At 31.9% G+C, this 20598-nt stretch overlaps 1 protein-coding gene across 2 annotated transcripts in view; it reads right to left on the bottom strand.

The window, feature by feature from the left end:
- LOC139504819 (cell adhesion molecule Dscam2-like) overlaps positions 1-20598 on the bottom strand; it is a 45621-nt gene that overhangs the window by 4075 nt on the left and 20948 nt on the right. Inside the window, exons 9-16 of one of the 2 annotated variants that reach the window (XM_071294758.1) lie at positions 19241-19354; positions 18470-18586; positions 14853-15155; positions 11821-11934; positions 8479-8611; positions 6233-6263; positions 4523-4610; positions 2265-2427 (exon numbers count right to left, since the gene is read on the bottom strand). In XM_071294758.1, coding sequence (XP_071150859.1) covers positions 2265-2427; positions 4523-4610; positions 6233-6263; positions 8479-8611; positions 11821-11934; positions 14853-15155; positions 18470-18586; positions 19241-19354 — 1063 coding nt within the window. Of the gene's footprint in view, positions 1-2264; positions 2428-4522; positions 4611-6232; positions 6264-8478; positions 8615-11820; positions 11935-14852; positions 15156-18469; positions 18587-19240; positions 19355-20598 lie in introns of both variants that reach the window. The other variant, XM_071294757.1, reaches the window with a different exon arrangement.

A 20598-nucleotide genomic window follows, 5' to 3' on the forward strand; every position in this document is an offset into this window, starting at 1 on the left:
GTCATCTTTTCCTATTTTTGATTGCAATTATAAGTCTGTTTTAACTGTCAAGAATACCCCTTAAGCGGACAACTTGAGCAGTTTATTCTTTAAATTGCTGTCATTGAATATCAAGAAAGGAAATAAATCCCGAAATTGATATATTTCTGGTATGTTCCAATCTGTCTTTTACTACAGATATTGACAACGAGTATATATTACATTTTCCCAAATTTACCGTTGGAAAAAATATGTAAATAGATTTTTATTTCATCAAATCTTTTTTTTTTTTTTGGTATTATTTTTATTTTTTATAAATAATATTCTTTACATCCAAGATGTTATTTATAAACAAGTGTATGAGTTTAGTAATGACTATTAATTACCTCCACCAAAAACTTTAACCTTCAACATGACAGACAGGCAGACAAAATAAAAAACGGATGCAGACCAAACAACATAATGCCCCTAAATGGGGCAGAATAAATAGGGCATAAAAAGAAGCTGTTTGATGACTAATTTTAGGGTATTGTGGTAGAGGGTGTTTGCTTTTTTCCATCAATAAACAATAGCCATGTTTAAACAATTAAACACCCTTGGCTTGTAGGTTGAAGAGTTTATTGGGAAATCTGTGAAAGTTTTATCAATTAAACATGCCTTTAATTGCAAAAATTTGAATTGACTTAGAGTGCTATAAGTGACGAATACCAGCTATGTAATGGAATGTAGCAGTCTCTTGACAGATAGAACACTACTTATTGACAAGAAATACATAACGAACTGTAATCTTTTAAAATTTAATGCTATTATGAACCAAAAACAGAAATCTAAACTTCGAAAATTGTGCCAATTCATTTGAATTACAAGAATTAATTGTATCAGGATGCTGTTATGAAGTCTCCCAAACAAAGCTCCCATATTCATTTGATTTGTTTAATTGTCCCATACAAGAATATATATGGTTTACGGGTTGGGAAACTAGACCGTTTACAAGTTTTCAAACAAGAGAGGGTGTGGTGACCCCATATGGACTTCCCTTTAATTATTTCATTTGTTTTATTGTCCCCTACAAGAATATATATGATTTAGGGGTGGGGATCTGGACTGTTTACAAGATAATAGCACATTCTCAAATTGAATGGGGTGGGGGTGACCCCAAGGGACTTCCCTTCAATTTCATTTGATTTATTTCATTGTTCCCTACAAGAATATATATGGTTTAGGGATGGGGATCTGGATCGTTTACAAGATTATAAAACATTCTCATTTGAACGGGGTGGGGATAACCCCCATGGATTCTCTCTATATTTCATTTGATGTGTTTTATTGTTGCATACAAGGATATACATGGTTAAGGGGTGGGGATATGGACAATTTACAAGTTTTCAATAAGAGGGGGTGGGGTAACCCCCTATGGATTTCCCTTTTATTTCTTTTCATTTGTTTTATTGTCCCCTACAAGAATATATATGGTTTAGGGGTGGGGATCTGGACCATTTACAAGATAATAGCACATTCTCAAATTGAATGAGGGGGGGTGACCCCTAGGGACTTCCCTTAAATTTCATTTGATTTGTTTAATAGTCCCCTTCAAGAATTTATATGGTTTAGGGGTGGGTGATATGTACTGTTTACAAGATAATAGCACATTCTCAAATTGATCCCCCTTTATTTCATGTGATTTGTTTCATTGTCCTATGATCATTTCTGAAGACTGTGTGTGTTTATCACTTAAAGTTTTCAAGTTATATTCATTTGAAAATTTTCAAAAATAAAATATTATAGGGTTCTATAGTAAACCCCTTCCTACTTTCGGCCCCCCAAAATACCCCTTAATAGACCTCAATGCACAAACATACGATTGATGGCTCACCTAGACATATTAATCTAACATTTTATGAAACCCTAAGTAAATCTGACAAGTGGTTTTGGAGAAACGCTGCGGACAAGTTCATTTTTTTAAAGTGGTGGAAGAAAAAGAAAAAGAAAAAATTAAAGGAAAAAGAAAAAGAAAAAGAAAAAGAAGCAGAAGAAGAATAATAAAAATAATAAGAACTGAGCAAAAACAATAAGTCTCCAAACTTTGTTTGGGAGACTTAATAAATGACAAACTGGATTCTCTCTGATGTTAACCTGTCGGCTATACTGATCATACTGTTGTAAAAAAACTCATATTTAATGCTTCCTCAACAAACGTACATATATGCAATGTAATGTAAACTAATGTGTTTTTCTGTATACCTTTGTCCAACTTAGGTGATACCAGAATAAAATGATATACTTACCACATTTCTTTTTCTGCAAATCTGAAGAACATGATGTAACTTCCAACGGAATTTGGATATTGTGTGAGCCGTCTTTTACCATCATTGCCACTTATCAATTCCCCATGATATTCCATTAGAAAGTCACCTTTCTTGAAAAACTTTGAAGCAAACACTCCTTTACCTAAATCAGATAAGACAATGTTTTTTTTCTCTCTAAATTTAGTTTAAAAAAAACACACAAAATCCTGGAATAAAAATATAACTGTTAATATCTGTGTCATTTAGTCTCTTGTGGAGTTGTCTCATTGGCAATCATACCACATGTTCATGTCATATTATCAGGTGAAAAAGAGAGTACACTTAAACCGCTAACTACTAAAGCAAGTTGAAAGTTGGAACTGCATGATCTGCCCCTTTTTTTTTTAGTGAATAAATGATTTATTGTTGAAGACTGCATGCTGACCAATAAGTGAGACATTTAAAATGTATTGTGTTTTAATGTTAATAGGCTGCTGTCTTGTTGATGTTTATAAAGAGGTTCAATGGGTAACCAGATGCTCCGCAGGGCGCAGCTTTATACGGCCGCAGAGGTTGAACCCTGAACAGTTGGGGCAAGTATGGACACAACTTTTAAGCTGGATTCAGCTCTAAATTTGGAGTGTGATTAAATAGTTGACACAGCATAGGTTTCTGACACAGAATGAATGTGGTCTAATGAACTTAAAATATTTTTTTTGCCTTTGAGCAATTCACTATGCTGTTGAATATTAATCCTCTCAAAAAAATGTTTGAAGAAATTTTCTTTTTATTTATGAAATCTGAAATGAGAAAAATTTAACCCCCCTTTTTTTGTCACATCCACCTTTCCCTTTTTCCAAAACTGATCTCAATTCAAATTCCTAATGGAGTTTGCAACAATAACTACTCATTTAAATACATCATAAAATATTAAAATGTAAAATAAAGTGCTTGTTATCACTGAATGGTAAAGATTGTTTTAATTTATCAGTTGGTAGTAAAAGTGAATATACATTGTATATTGTATAAAACAATGATTTAAGTTGATTCAACTACTATTCTGGACAAAGAAAGATAACTACAATTGAAAATTTCTTGCTATTGCGCAATATTGTGCAATTAGATATTTCTTGCTACTGCGCAATACTGTGCAATTGAAAATTGCTTGCTATTGCACAATACTGTGCAATTGAAGATTTCTTGCTATTGCTGAATACTTAATATAATAATTTTGGATCCTGATTAGAACCAACTTGAAAACTGGGCCCATAATCAAAAATCTAAGTATATGTTTAAATTCAGCATATCAAAAAAGCATAAGAATTCAATTTTTGTTAAAATCAAACTTAGTTTAATTTTGGACCCTTTCGACTTTAATGTAGACCAATTTGAAAACGGGACCAAAAATTAAGAATCTACATACACAGTTAGATTTGGCATATCAAAGAACCCCAAATATTCAATTTTTGATGAAATCAAACAAAGTTTAATTTTGGACCCGGATTTGGACCAACTTGAAAACTGGGCCAATAATAAAAAATCTGAGTACATTTTTAGATTCAGCATATCAAAGAACCCCAAGGATTCAATTTTTGTTAAAATCAAACTAAGTTTAATTTTGGACCCTTTGGACCTTAATGTAGACCAATTTGAAAACAGGACCAAAACTTAAGAATCTACATACAGTTAGATTCGGCATATCAAAGAACCCCAATTATTCAAATTTTGATGAAATCAAACAGAGTTCAATTTTGGACCCTTTGGGCCCCTTATTCCTAAACTGTTGGGACCAAACCTCCCAAAATCAAACCCAACCTTCCTTTTATGGTCATAAACCTTGTGTTTAAATTTCATAGATTTCTATTAACTTATACTAAAGTTATGGTGCGAAAACCAAGAATAATGCTTATTTGGGCCCTTTTTTGGCCCCTAACTCCTAAACTGTTGGAACCAAAACTCCCAAAATCAATCCCAACCTTCCTTTTGTGGTCATAAACCTTGTGTTAAAATTTCATAGATTTCTATTCACTTTTACTAAAGTTAGAGTGCGAAAACTAAAAGTATTCGGACGACGACGACGACGCAAGACGACGATCTTTGCAATACATGCAGTATATAAATTTTTGTTTCGTTAAACTCCCTCTCCCAGCAAACTGTGGCATGGAAATTTCTAGCTTTCATCTCTTATCATTTTCAAATATATATTGATGTCATGTGGAAAAGACAATTTCTAAATTAAATTAAATTTATTTAAATACCTTTAACATTATCAATTTGTCTCACAACAAATCCATCCTTATCTTGAGCCAGTTGAATATCTTGGCGAGCTTCTTCATCTGGAGTGCACTTGAATGTAGGAAATGAACAAATAATGTACAATATTGTATTTATAATATAATTAGTATGCCTTCATATATGTAAATGAGAAACATTTTGCAAGCCACTGCTTTGAAAATAAGAATGCGTCCAAAGTACATGGATGCCCCACTCGCACTATCATTTTCCATGCTCAATGGACCATTAAATTGGGTAAAAAATCTAATTTGGCATTAAAATAAGAAAGATCATACCATAGGGAACATGTGTACTAAGTTTCAAGTTTATTGGACTTCAACTGCATCAAAAACTACCTTGACCAAAATTTTTAACCTAAAACTCATACTTTCAATTTCTATGTTCAATGGACAGTGAAATTGGGGTCAAAAGTCTAATTTGGCTTTCAAATTAGAAAGACCATATCATAAACAACATGTGTACTAAGTTCCAAGTTGATTGGACCTCGGCTTCATCAAAAACTACCTTGACCAAAATCTTTAACCTGAAGCAAGACAGACAGACAGACAGACGAATGGAAGAACAGACAGACAGACGAACAGATGGATGCACAGACCAGAAAACATAATGCCCCTCTACTATTGTAGGTGGGGCATAAAAAAAAATATTTTTGCCATGTGAATTATTTGATTATTTATGAGAATAAATAAGTATATAACTTCATTTGGTATATGGATTTTTTTTCAAGGTCTTTATGTCAGTCAAACAGGATTCACCTGACCTCATTAGGTTTTGGTATGTGCCAAGTCAATATCTCATAACTAAAGCAATAGGGCACTGTAGCGTATTGAATGATTGTAGAGTTAACATGTCTGTTTGGCAGGGTTTCATATGAACTGGACCTGATTGCATATGCCTGATTGTCATGGTTAATGGATGAATGTTTTAAAGTTTTCATGGTTTTGTCCAATAATCAGATTCTATATGAAATAGGTTAGTTATAATCAGTGTATTAAATGAATGTGAGGTGTACATATCTGTCTCCCAGTGTTCATCTGACCTTGACCTTAATTTCATGGTGGGTTTGTCAAGGCTCAGTTTTCATGATTATGGTTGTTACTTATATTCTTTAAGGATATAAACTAGAAGTAATCACAAACTAATATATCGTTGAAGCAGTCATTGCAGTCACTGTTGCAGGAAACAGCTTACCTATATTTCACTTTTTTACTCAAGGCAAGACAAAAATGAAAGTTTCAAGTTAATATTAACTAATGTGGGAATGAGGATTCATTTATGGGATTTAATCTGTTTTGTTAAATGACAAGAAATCAATGTATTTCTATTTTTATATTTATAGTTACCCGTAAATGTGTTTGAATGTAATTTGTTATAGTCTTGTTTAATTTATTAATAAAATCTTTATTATAAAATCAGAATTAGTGATGGTCTTTCCTTAAAAGTTAATTACTAAGTGATCAGAATTTTTATAGAACAAAAAAATTTCTTTATAATATAAGCAATATATTAGTTTTGAGCTTAATCACTTCTGTCATAGTTAAGAACACATGTGAAAAAAAATAGGTAATAAATTATACTTACTCTTAACCTCAAATCTGAAAACAAAACTTTATTCTCTGAAGAAAAAGGAAAAAAGTGTATGCACTGATTGCTTAACTGTTGATTGCACTTACTTGTTTTTTCTGACCACTTCTTGTCTTTTTTCTAAAAAAAAATTAGGTTATATAAAAGTCACTGATCAACAACTGTCTATTGCAAATTGGAAATACAAAATCTGATATCAATGAAATGACCTAGCTGAATTATATGGTCTAACAGAAATACTGATCTACATTATGGCAATCACCCTTTCAGATTAGCTCATGTCTGGCAGATACAATCATTGCTGGACCCCTAGGTAATACTACATATATTGTATTTCTTTTTTTAAATTCATTTTTCAACTCATACTAACAGATAAAAAATAAAGGGCTGCGCTTTAGCGCATGATACGCCCGTTGCTCTTTTAACTTGTCTTTTATGCTTTAAATGAATTTATATGATCAACTAGAAATATATATATACAAATCAAAAAAGGGATGTTACATTAATATATTCACCAAAGTTTCATAAAATCCCCCTTTTTTAAGTATAAAAATTCATTACTTAAGAAAACGTAAAATCTAAAATTTATAAAAATGGAAAGGGAGCTTATGTCAATAGATATAAACAATTTTTCAAAGTTGCATAAAATTTTGTGAAAGTGTTAGTTATTGTCCCAATATTGGAAAATCCCCCCTTTTTTAAGCATAAAAATTAATAACACAGAAATGTAAAATCTGAAATTATAAAAATTGAAAGGGAGCTTACAACAATAGATATAAACAATTCACTAAAGTTTCATGGACATTGGTGAAAGCCTTTTTGAGTTATTGTCCGAAGTGTTAAAAATCCCCCTTTTTTTTATAAATAAAGCCCCATAAATCCAAAACTTAAAATCTGAAATTTATAAAAATTGAAAGGGAGCTTACATCAATAGATATAAACAATTCACCAAAGTTTCATGGACATTGGTGAAAGCCTTTTTGAGTTATTGTCCGAAGTGTTAAAAATCCCCCTTTTTTTATAAATAAAGCCCCATAAATCCCAAACTTAAAATCTGAAATTAAAAAAAAACGAAAGGGAGCTTACGTCAATAGATATAAACAATTCACCAAAGTTTCATGGACATTGGTGAAAGCCTTTTTGAGTTATTGTCCGAAGTGTTGAAAATCCCCCTTTTTTTATGAATAAAGCCCCATAAATCCAAAACTTAAAATCTGAAATTTATAAAAATTAAAAGGGAGCTTACATCAATAGATATAAACAATTCACCAAAGTTTCATGAACATTGGTGAAAGCCTTTTTGAGTTATTGTCCGAAGTGTTGAAAATCCCCCTTTTTTTATGAATAAAGCCCCATAAATCCAAAACTTAAAATCTGAAATTTATAAAAATTGAAAGGGAGCTTACATCAATAGATATAAACAATTCACTAAAGTTTCATGAACATTGGTGAAAGCCTTTTTGAGTTATTGTCCGAAGTGTTGAAAATCCCCCTTTTTTTATGAATAAAGCCCCATAAATCCAAAACTTAAAATCTGAAATTTATAAAAATTGAAAGGGAGCTTACATCAATAGATATAAACAATTCACCAAAGTTTCATGGACATTGGTGAAAGCCTTTTTGAGTTATTGTCCGAAGTGTTGAAAATCCCCCCTTTTTTATGAATAAAGCCCCATAAATCCAAAACTTAAAATCTGAAATTAAAAAAAAACGAAATGGAGCTTACGTCAATAGATATAAACAATTCACTTAAGTTTCATGGAAATTGGTGAAAGTGTTTTTGAGTTATTGTCCCAAGTGTGGACGACAGACGGACGGACGGACAGACGGACGGACAACGGTATACCATAATACGTCCCGTCTAAAAGACGACGGGCGTATAAAAATTGAAAAAGGATTCACTGCAGAGCTTTGAACTATGTACTATCTTACTGTTTGTATCAGGAAATTGCCTGAATATTCTTATCCGGATTTGCGGATTTATTCTTATATCCGATATTCAATTACACAATTAAATAAACATATAGGGAAGGGTTTGGTGTTTTGAAATAAAATTACAATAGCAGATATATTCTTTTAGCTGATAGCTGTTTAGGTGGAGTCTACTGTATAAAGCAGGATAAGATGTTTTTGTAAAAAAAAAAAAATTGTACAGAAAAACTATTCAATGATAGATGGTTTTTATAAAAAAAATTAAGTTCCCATTGATTCAACTCCACAAAGAACAAACTGATTCATGGAAAATAAATGATTTATATCAACATCCTGTTGACAGGTTTAATACATATTGAAAACAGGATAGTTATTTTTAAGTTTAATGAATCTGTAAACTTACTGTAAGGTTGTTATGGGAATTACTGAATATGGCCGTCTTTTCTGTCCCTCACATTTTCCATTTGTTTTCTTGTAAGGTCTTTTCCAAATGCTTTTCTTATTGAATTTGTCAATCTCCAGAGAAGGAAGCTTTACTGCTAAAAATAAAGAATATTTTTTCAAGTTCACTCTTCAAAATTTTTTAACATAAGTAAGCCATACATCTATTTCATTCAAACAGTGTATTATTTGTCCATAATGATAATGATATTGATTGGAATGATAAGAAAGGGATAATAAAAAATTTAGTTTCAGAGAAACCAACAATATTAATGCAGAAAGAATATTAAGGCAAATTTAAATGTAGGTTTTTTTCAAGAATTTATAGTAGTCTTTAGAAGACAATAAGTCTTCAAAAATAGTTTCTTTTATCAGAAATGCAAATGTTTATGAGATTCCTGCTTTTAAATAACAGCTGCAATAAAAGATGAACTAGAGGCTTTGAAAGGCATGTGTCATTCGTCTATATATACTTGCATCTTCAACTGTGGACACCAGTAAACAATTTAAACTAGAATATAAGGCCATGTTCACACCATACGCAGTGTACAGTAAACATGTTTACATTTGGTTTAATGTAATGTACACTAGTTTCACATTAAATTTGTTCACATCTATACACCTTGTTTAGCTACCTGTACATAGAATTTGTTCACACTTGTAAACTATATGTCATTTAAATGTCAAAATTTTAAAACAACTTTTCTAGAAGACCATTTGACTTGAAAACAAGAGGGTGTCACAACGACAGCAAACCGGATTTATTAATATTTATTTGTGTCCTGGCAATATCAAAAGAACCATTACTGATGAATGGTGAAAGTGAAAATCGTCAATATCAAATTTGACCTCCATTTTGTCATCAGTATCAACATCTTAAAATTTGAAAATCTTAGATTGAATGGTTCATGAGTAAATGCAACGTGAATGGAAACGCCATTTCACAATCTTTCAAGAACCATAACTCCTGAACGGTAAAAGTCAAAATCGTCATTATTGAACTTGACCTCTAATTTGCCATCAGTAACAACAAATAAAAATTTCAAAAGCTTTGGTTGAATGATTCATGAGAAAATGCACGGACACAACTGGAAACACCATTTTTCAATCTTTCAAGAACCATAACTCCTGAACGGTAAAAGTCAAAATCGTCATTATTGAACTTGACCTCTATTTTGTCATCAGTAACAACATATTAAAATTTGGGAAGCTTTGGTAGAACAGTTCATGCGTAAATGCACGGACACGACTGGAAACACCATTTTTCAATCATTCAAGAACCATAATTCCTGAACAGTAAAAGTCAAAATCGTCATTATTGAACTTGACCTCCATTTTGTCATCAGTAACAACATATTAAAATTGGGGAAGCTTAGGTAGAACAGTTCATGTGTAAATGCACGGACATGACTGGAAACTTCATTTTTCAATCTTTCAAGAACCATAACTCCTGAACGGAAAAAGTCAAAATCGCCATTATTGAACTTGACCTCCATTTTGTCATCAGTAACAACATATTAAAATTGCAAAAGCTTTGGTTGAACGGTTCATGAGTTAATGCACGGACAACATTTGATTGCCACCCGTCCGCCCGCCCGACCGACAAACGGCCTGCCCGCCGTACATCCCCAAATTAATAACCTACATTTTTGTCACAAAAATCACGTTAAAAAGGGGGATGGATTTTTCCACAATTTGTTTTTTTTTAAATGGAGTCATGCAGATGATTATATATATAATTGGAATGAACAAATATTCTGAATCCAAAGTTTCCCCATACATTATAGTGTTAAATATTGAATAGGTACCATCGAAAAAGAACTTAATATAAAAATTAGTTTAGATCTCACGTGAAAAAAAAATCGGACTCAGAACCACCCCCCTTTTTTTTTAAGTAAAGTAGTTGTTCCTTTAAGAAAGTTATTTTGAATGACTTGCAGTAGTTAAAAGATATCTCGATTAAGCATTAAAAAAGTAGGCTGCATCAGCGTGCTTACATACGAAGGTACACAGTAATAAGAGTTATAAGTACAAATTTTATATAAAAATTGTTTTTTTTAAATATACAAGAGAAAATTATAAGTTCTGAATGCCTAGTTATTTTAATGCAATAACACCTGACAATTTCAGCAATGCTGACTAACTTGTAGAACTTGTCTTACTGCTCATTTTTAATAATATTTTGAAGTTTCTATCTATTTATATAATTGGTAAAAATCATCAGAAAAGAGTAATAACTCAAATCAAGAGTCAACTGACGATCTTGGCCATTTTAATAATTTATAGATCTAGTGCTGCTGATCATTCTTGCTATTAAATTAAATTTTCTATCCACCGATTATAGTTACCAAGATAATCAGCAAAAATGAAAAAGAAAAAAATCGTACTTTGTCATTTCAGGGTAAAAAATCCAAAAAATAAAAATATGCTGTTTTGATGTAAATGCACAGTAGGCAGATCTCAACATTTTGAAAAAATCTTACCTTTGACTATAAAAAACGTTTTTCAATAGAGTCTAATATATTCTCATTATATTCTATGAGTTCTATAATTCTAAAGTTACTAGTTATAGTTGTCACAATAACTAAGCCGTACCAATTTAACTGAGAATGTTCTTCTGCTTATAAAAAATGAGAAAATTGTCCATCAGTTATGTCAGTAAAAAATGTTTAACAGCCCAGCTATATACTGATACCATGTTTACATTCACTGCACCAGTGCATTATACCCTTTTTTTTCAAAAGCACAAACAATATTTTTATTTCCATTAATCCACCATTTTCAGTGACAAACTTGCATTTATCAAGATTTTGAAATCTTCCATAATTTAACTGTAAAATTAAAACAACATTGAACATCCAAAAGATTCATCATCTGTAAATGCATTGCTACGAAATATATAAAGGAAATATAAATTTGTTGCAAATTTTGATGCTTTTTCAGATAAGCCTAACATTGTTTTACTTCACTGGATTCCTTAGACAGTCAGAAATGATATATCTTTTTTTCTTCAACTTTTTGGCCTTAGTTAAAAGTCCAATCTTTAAAATATATTAGGTAATCAAGTCTTTTTCTATATATTTTACATAACTTTATGTATTTCAAATATATCTATATCATGTAACATATGTCCTTCTTTCCCTTTTCCCTATGAAAATTCCGATGTCTTTTTGATTGCACAATTTGATGGGTCATTACTGGTCCTTTATCTTGAACTAGCAGAGTGAATATGACTAGGCATATTCAAAATTAATATAACTTATTTAAGCCCATTTATTTAAATTTTTTCTCAATCATTTTTTACCTGTTGTTGGTCTGCTAGTTAAATTCTTTTTGACTACATCACTATATAGCGCTTCATTTTCTTTCTTATCTTTGATAGATTGTTTGCTTGTTCTGGCTTTCTCAATAGCTTTCACTGTAAAACAAAAGTTCTAAATTACCAGTATGGACTGAATTTTGAACAATAATCATGATAATATGATAGATTAACTATAGTATATGATAAACACCCTTAAAATCAACAACCTGATGTTAGTTATACTTATGACATATGTTGAATTGTTCATGTTTGTTATACTTATGACATATGTTGAATTGTTCATGTTTGTTTTACTTATGACATATGTTGAATTGTTCATGTTTGTTATACTTATGACATATGTTGAATTGTTCATGTTTGTTATACTTATGACATATGTTGAATTGTTCATGTTTGTTTTACTTATGACATATGTTGAATTGTTCATGTTTGTTATACTTATGACATTTGTTGAATTGTTCATGTTTGTTATACTTGTGACATTTGTTGAATTGTTCATGTTTGTTATACTTATGACATTTGTTGAATTGTTCATGTTTGTTATATTTATGTTCATTATCAGGTTGTTATACTTATAACTTATGTTCATATTTTCAAGGTTACCTATTTAACACTGTAATTAGATCTTTAAATATTGTTATATTTGGTATAAATATTGATTTTGTTATCAGCAAATTAGACCAACTTGTAACTACACATAGGTACTTTCACTGTAAAACAACCAGTTGATACATATAGTTTGGCACTGCACAACGGCCTGAAAACAAGAATGTGTCCAAAGTACACAGATGCCCCACTCGCACATTATTTTCCGTATTCAATGGACCATGAAATTGGGTAAAAAATCTAATTTGGCATTAAAATTAGAAAGATCATACCATATAAGGTAACATGTGTACTAAGTTTCAAGTTGATTGAATCATCAAAAACTACCTTGACCAAAAAATTTCACCTGAAACTAGCACTTTCATTTTATATGTTCAGTGGACCGTCAAATTGAGGTTCAAAGTATAATTTGGCTTAAAAATTAGAAAGATCATATCATAAGCAACAAGTGTACTAAGTTTCAAGTTGATTGGACTTCAGCTTCACAATAGACAAAAACTACCTTGACAAATTTTTTTTTACCTGAAGCAAGACAGGGACGAGTGTAGGTGGGGCATAAAAGTATTCAACACAAAAAGTACACAGAAAAGAGCTATGTTGTAGTGGGACAGTAGTAGGAACTCACACATAAAAATAGCTGAAAAATTTAAATTAGCAGTTTCAGAAAGATCGTATTTATACTTACATTCAGGTATTGTCTGGAAACTATAAAAATGCTTATTTTTGCCCTTTTTTGGCCCTTTATACATTAACTGTTGGAACCAAAACCCCCCAAATAAATCCCAGCCTTCCTTTTATGATTTCAAACCTCGTGTTAAAATTTCATATATTTCTATTTACTAATACTAAAGTTATTATCCAGTTGAACCATATATAAACTAAAGGCTCTCAAGAGCCTGTGTCGCTCCCCTGATTCTATACTTGGGATTTTGAAATAATATTAAAAAATGTAAAAAATTGTAACAGATACTTATAATGATGTTTTAGGCCAAATTTTATTTAATATTGTTATGTTTGATCAGTAGTTCTCTTGAAGAAGACATTTGTATGTATTTCCCATAGGATCCCATATTAAACTAAGTCCCCCGTTGGTGGCCATCTTGAATAATGGAACGGCTACAAAGTAACAACACTTTGTTTAGTACCTCATAAGGAACATTCATGATACATTTGGTTTCATTCCATTCAGTGGTTCTTCAAAAGAAGACATTTGTATGGATTTCTCATAGGGTCCTATGTTAAACTAGGTCCCGCCCCCTGGTGGCCATCTTGGATAATGGATCCGCTACAAAGTAAGAACACTTGGTCAGCACCTCATAAGGAACATTCATGCCATGTTTGATTTCATTCCATTCCTTGCTTCTCTAAGAAGACATTTGTATGTATTTCCCATAGGGTCCTATCTTAAACTAAGTCCCTGCTGGCCGCCATCTTATATAATGGATCGGCTACAAAGTAAGAACACTTGGTCAGCACCTCATAAGGAACATTCATGCTATGTTTGGTTTCATTCCATTTAGTGGTTCTCTAAAAGAAGACATTTGTATGTATTTCCCATAGGTAATATGTTAAACTAAGTCAGCCATCTTAGATGATGGATCAGCTACAAAGTAACAACACTTAGTCAGCATCTCATAAGGAACATTCATGCTATGTTTGGTTTCATTCCATTCAGTGGTTCTTCAAAAGAAGACATTTGTATGGATTTCCCATAGGGAACTATGTTAAACTAAATCCCCTGCTAGTGGTCATCTTGGATGATGGATCGGCTACAAAGTAGCAACACTGGGTCAGCATCTGATAAAGAACATTCATGTCATGTTTGGTTTTCTTTCCGTTCAGTGGTTCTCTAAAAGAAGACAATTGTATGTATTTCCCATAGGGTCCTATGTTAAACTTAATTCCCCCCAGGCAGCCATCTTGAATGATGGATACGTTACAAAGTAATAACACTTGGTCAACACCTCATAAGGATCATTCATGCTATGTTTGGTTCCATTTCATTCAGTGGTTCTCTAGAAGATGTTCAAAATGTGAAAAGTTACGCCGACAATGACGAACGCCAAGTGATGAGAAAAGCTCACTTGGCCCTTTGAGCCAGGTGAGCAAAAAACAAAATTCCTAAACTTTGAATGAGAAAGTTAGAACATAATATAATATTGTTTTCCCATATTATCAACGGAGATTTTGTATTTATTGATCAAGTCATGCGAGTAAAAAAAGCTGGTATCAAGATAGTGCAAGAAAATGATAACACTGGATTAATTTAGTGTTTACGTTAATTGCACTTTTCTGATCATGTCTTTTAAAAGTTACAGATAATTCAAATTTAACTTAATCACTCAGGAACTAAAAAAATCCAATTCAGCCTTTAATTTTGAATGAACTCAGACAGAACTTCAATTTACCTGGCTTTTGATGTTGAACAACAGGAGACTCTACCTCAGCTGCTGGTCCTTTACCAACTTTGTTTTCAGCACTGACACTACATACATAATGTTTGTCCAGCTTCAGATTTTTAATGGTATAGGAGGTGACAAATGATCTGCCTCGTCCAATCTTTTTCCAGTCATCAGAATCAACCATTTTCAGGGAAATATTGTACCCAGTAACCTTTGAATCGCCAATTGCCTTTGGCCTTGTCCATTCCAAAGTCAACTTGTCATTGGTCCTCGTCTTCACCTTCAAATTTTCAGGTGCTTGTGGTACCTCTGTTGTACATGGAGATTAAATATTTAGTTGATTTCTTATCTTAAATTCAAACACATAAGTATGAAGCAGGGGAACTAGAGTCTCTAACAAGGTGGGCTTGCTCACCTGCATCTTCAACAATAGCAATTTTTTTTAAAAATTAGAGGCTAGCTCTCATGAGCCTGTGTCGCTTAAAATCTTCTGTGGTTTTGGAAATCATGTAAAATAAGGTTTAAATCATAATAAATAGTATAAGATACCCTAATAACTAAATTAAAAAAGGTTATCCCACTAGTATCTCGACTTAGACAATACTTACTGAAGACCTCTTATCATTATTTAAATTAGTTTTCAAGTATTGACTACTTGAAATTGTTTTGATTTTTTTTTACAATTTTCCCTTACACCTCAATAATAAATCCCTATGTACTTTATTCAGATAGATTGCCATGTTAGTTGGATGGCATTGTGGCTTAGTTTTATTCTAATTGGCCCTGTAGATTAACTAGAGAATATTTTGGTAAAAGAAAAAATTAAGAAAAAATTGTTAAAAAATCACTTTATAAGGCAATACAATTTAAGGGGTCAATTGAATATCTTTGTCATATCAATATATTTTTAGATCTTATATACATTATAAAACTGCTAAATTTCCTTAAAATTACAAATTCAGGGGCAGTTATATCCAACAAAATAAACTCATCATAGATACCAGGACTAAATTTTGTATATACGCCAGACACAGGTTTCCTCTACAAAAGACTCATCAGTGACGCTCTAATCCAAAAAAGTTAAAAAGGCCAAATAAAGTACGAAGTTGAAGAGCATTGAGAACCAAAATTCCCAAAAGTTTTGCCAAATACAGCTAAGGCAATCTATGCCTGAGGTAGAAAAGCCTTAGTATTTCAAAAATTCAAAATTCAAAACAATGGGTTGTCTGATTAGTCTTAAGTTTTCAGGGTTAATGGATCTTAATCTGATGATCATTTCTATCCCATGTCAGATTTGCTCTAAGTGCTTTAGTTTCAGAATTGTTTACAAAAAAATGCATTTTACTCCTATGTCCATTTTTTAGCCATGTCTGTCATCTTGGTTGGCAGGCTGGATCATCTAACACATTTTTTTACAAAGATACCTAAATGATGATTGTAACCATGTCAGCTTAATTTTGTCTCAGTAGTTTTAGAGGAAAATATTTTGATAAAAGTTTATTTATAAGTATATGACAGATGCAAAGTGATGAGAAAAGCTTGATTACAGCCCATTTAGATATGTGACGGACACTGGTGCACTTTTAAAGGGAAGATGTCATGAGCTAAATCTTTAAAGGGAAAAAGCTCCAATATCAGTAGACTAAATATTTCTTCCATGATGGTCTATTTGTAGATCTTATTTTGCAGATGCTGATCATAAATATAAGGTTTTCAAAATAAAATAGGAACAAGAAGTAATTGTAACAGGATGCTGTTATGAAGTCTCCCAAACAAATTTACGGGTGGAGATCTTAACCGTTTACAAGTTTTCAAACAAGAGAGGGTGGGCTGACCCCCTAGGGACTTCCCTTTTGTTTCATTTCATTTGTTTTATTGTCCCCTACAAGAATATATATGGTTTAGGGGTGGGGATCTGAACCGTTTTCAAGATAATAGAACATTCTCAAATTGAATGGGGTGGGGGTGACCCCAGGGACTTCCCTTCAATTTCATTTGATTTGTTGTATTGTCCCCTACAAGAATATATATGGTTTAGGGGTGGGGATCTGGACGGTTTACAAGATAATAGCACATTCTCAAATTGAACAGGGTGGGGGTAACCCCCATGGACTCTCCTTATATTTCATTTGATGTGTTTTATTGTTCCATACAAGAATATATATGGTTTAGGGTTGGGGATATGGACCGTTTACAAGTGATATGATATGAATTTCATGTTCGGATGTAATTGTTAAATTGGCAGGGCATCATTCAAAGTGTGCACATCAGCGTGCTCATATCTGACTTAGACTTTTTATTTGTGCAAAATGACATTGTCAAAAACTTTAATTTCGTTTTCACATTGTTCTAACCGGATGTTGACTTGACAATGGTAAAACATGGACCATAAATGGATACGTAAAATCCGTGTACGTTTACAAAGCATGACTGAGTGAAGAAGCTCTTTCCACGTTATTTCTTCAACAAAATACTTGAAATGAACGCAAGATACAGGTATCAATGATAATTTTAGCATTTTTGAAGAAATGTAGGATGCACAATTAAATTTCCTACCTGCGCACATGCGCACACATGTTCTAGTTCATACGACGTAGTTCCGACGATTTTTCATTTAAAACCTTTTTAAATTTTTCATCAAATCATGTTGATAAACTAATTTTTAATAATTTTAATCTTTTGGACTAAATCAATTAGAAACAAACTGCTGAAAAGTAAGAAAGAATTGTGAATAAACCGATCAATTTATATGATGTCCGGTACTGAACATAGTTCACCTGTCACCTGAACAGGTAGATTTCAGCTGTCCAACTACTAATTAGCCTTGATAAAAATTAAAAAGTATTGAAGTAGGTGTTGTTTTGATAGTAATTAATCATCATGTCACATTTATGACCGGAAATGTGTTGATCATGTTGATGTTAAAGGCAAAAGGTTGGGTCAAAAAGATCGTGAATTATGTAAAAATGACCGAAAAAAGCCTTGAAAACTAAAAAGTATATGACCGTTTCATACTTTGCCCAGCCAGACTTTTACCGGACATTATACAAATGACCGGAATATATGACCGTTTTGGAAGCCCTGGTGGGGTGACCCCCAGGGACTTCCCTTTTATTTCATTAAATTTGTTTTATCGTCCCATTCAAGAATATATATGGTTTAGGGGTGGGGATTTGGACTGTTTACAAGATAATAGCATATTCTCAAATATTAAGGGGGTGGGAATGACCCCCAGGGATTCCCCCTTTATTTCATGTGATTTGTTTTATTGTCCTATGATCATTTCTGAAGACTGTGTGTGTTTATCACTTAAAGTTTACAAGTTATTTTCATCTGAAAATTTTCGGAAATAAAATCCCATAGGGTTCTATAGTAAACCCCTCCCTTCTTTCGGCCCCCCCAAAACACCCCTTAATAGACCCTAATGCACAAATTTGCTTTCTATCTTTCTATACGTAAAATAATATAGAGTAAAAAAAAGGAAAGATTTGAAAGCCACCATTGGTTGCAATTGACTGTTGAAACAAGGTGACCATTAGTGCAGGTTTGACTGTATAGCTACATTTATCCCAAGCAGAATTTTCTAATCCTTTAAAAACACATTTTACTCAAATAATTGTTACCTGCTATTGGTCGACTTGTTAAATTCCTTTTAAATTTATCACAATATAATACTTTATTTCCTCCTTTCTTATTCTTGAATGATGGTTGGTTAGGGCTGGCTTTCCCAATAGATTTCACTGTAAAACAAGAGTTTGTTGACACACAAATGTCTTCACTGATACAACTATTTTCAAAATAAAAGGCAAAAATGCAAAAAGCTGATAATAAAAAAGTCATTTAGGACAATAACTTCAATAAAGGGCCAACTGACAATTTTGGGAATGTTCACTTATTTGTTTCAGATCTTGACTTTTTGATCATTTTGCCTATTAACATTTGCTTTCTACATGTATATATTTCTATGATTCTTAAAACAAAAACATAAGACAAAAGAAATAAAAAAGATATATTTTCATTTAAGATCAATAACTTCAGTTTATTTAGAAGCGACTTATTGAAAATAACAATAATTAAACGGTACCAATTTGACTGAGAATGTTTTTCTAAGGCTTATAAAAAATGAGAAAAATTGTCCAACAGTAATGTGAGTTAATCAAGTCTTTTTTCTATATATTTTACATAACTTTATAATTTTCAAACATATCTATATCATGTAACATATGTCCTTTTTTCACTCTTCCCTATGAAAATTTTGATGTCTTTTTGATTGCCCAATTTGATGGGTCATTACTGGTCCTTTATCTTGAACTAGCAGAGTGAATATGACTAGGCATATTCAAAATATAACTTATTTAAGCCCATTTATTTAAATTTTCTCAATCATTTTTTACCTGTTGTTGGTCTGCTAGTTAAATTCTTTTTGACTACATCACTATATAGCGCTTCATTTTCTTTCTTATCTTTGATAGATTGTTTGCTTGTTCTGGCTTTCTCAATAGCTTTCACTGTAAAAAACAAGTTCTAAATTACCAGTATGGACTGAATTTTGAACAATAATCATGATAATATGATAGATTAACTATAGTATATGATAAACACCCTTAAAATCAACAACCTGATGTTAGTTATACTTATGACATATGTTGAATTGTTCATGTTTGTTATACTTATGACATATGTTGAATTGTTCATGTTTGTTTTACTTATGACATATGTTGAATTGTTCATGTTTGTTATACTTATGACATATGTTGAATTGTTCATGTTTGTTTTACTTATGACATATGTTGAATTGTTCATGTTAGTTATACTTATGACATATGTTGAATTGTTCATGTTTGTTATACTTATGACATATGTTGAATTGTTCATGTTTGTTTTACTTATGACATATGTTGAATTGTTCATGTTTGTTATACTTGTGACATATGTTGAATTGTTCATGTTTGTTATACTTATGACATATGTTGAATTGTTCATGTTTGTTTTACTTGGTGTACTAAGTTTCAAGTTGATTGGACATTAGCTTCATCAAAAACTACCTTGACAAAAAACTTTAACCTGAAGCAGGACAGGGACAAACGTAGGTTGGGAATAAAAGTATTCAACACAAAAAGTACACTTAAAAGACTATGTTATAGTGGGACAGTAGTAGGAACTCACACAAAACAAGAATGTGTCCATAGTACACGGATTCCCCACTCCCACTATCATTTTCTATGTTCAGTGGACCGTGAAATTGGGGTCAAAAGTCTAATTTGGCTTTAAAATTAGAAAGATCATATCATAAGCAACAAGTGTACTAAGTTTTACGTTGATTGGACTTCAGCTTCATCAAAAACTACCTTGACAAAAAACTTTAACCTGAAGCAGGACAGGGACGAACGTAGGTTGGGAATAAAAGTATTCAACACAAAAAAGTACACTTAAAAGACTATGTTATAGTGGGACAGTAGTAGGAACTCACATAAAAAAATAGCTGAAAAATTTAAATAAGCAGTTTCAGAAAGAGTATATTTATACTTACACCGATGCTAACAACAATGTGGACTAGAGTTTGGACCATAACTTCCAAAATCAATCCAAAAATTTTTTGAACCATATATAAACTAGAGAATCTCAAGATCCTGTGTGGCTCACCTGATTCTATACTTGGAATTTTGAAATAATATTAAAAATGTAAATAAAAAATTGTAACAGATACTTATAATGATGTTTTAGGCCAAATTTGATTTAATATTGTTAAGTT

This window comes from Mytilus edulis, unplaced genomic scaffold (assembly GCF_963676685.1).
Source record: "Mytilus edulis unplaced genomic scaffold, xbMytEdul2.2 SCAFFOLD_158, whole genome shotgun sequence".
Taxonomy (NCBI): domain Eukaryota; kingdom Metazoa; phylum Mollusca; class Bivalvia; order Mytilida; family Mytilidae; genus Mytilus; species Mytilus edulis.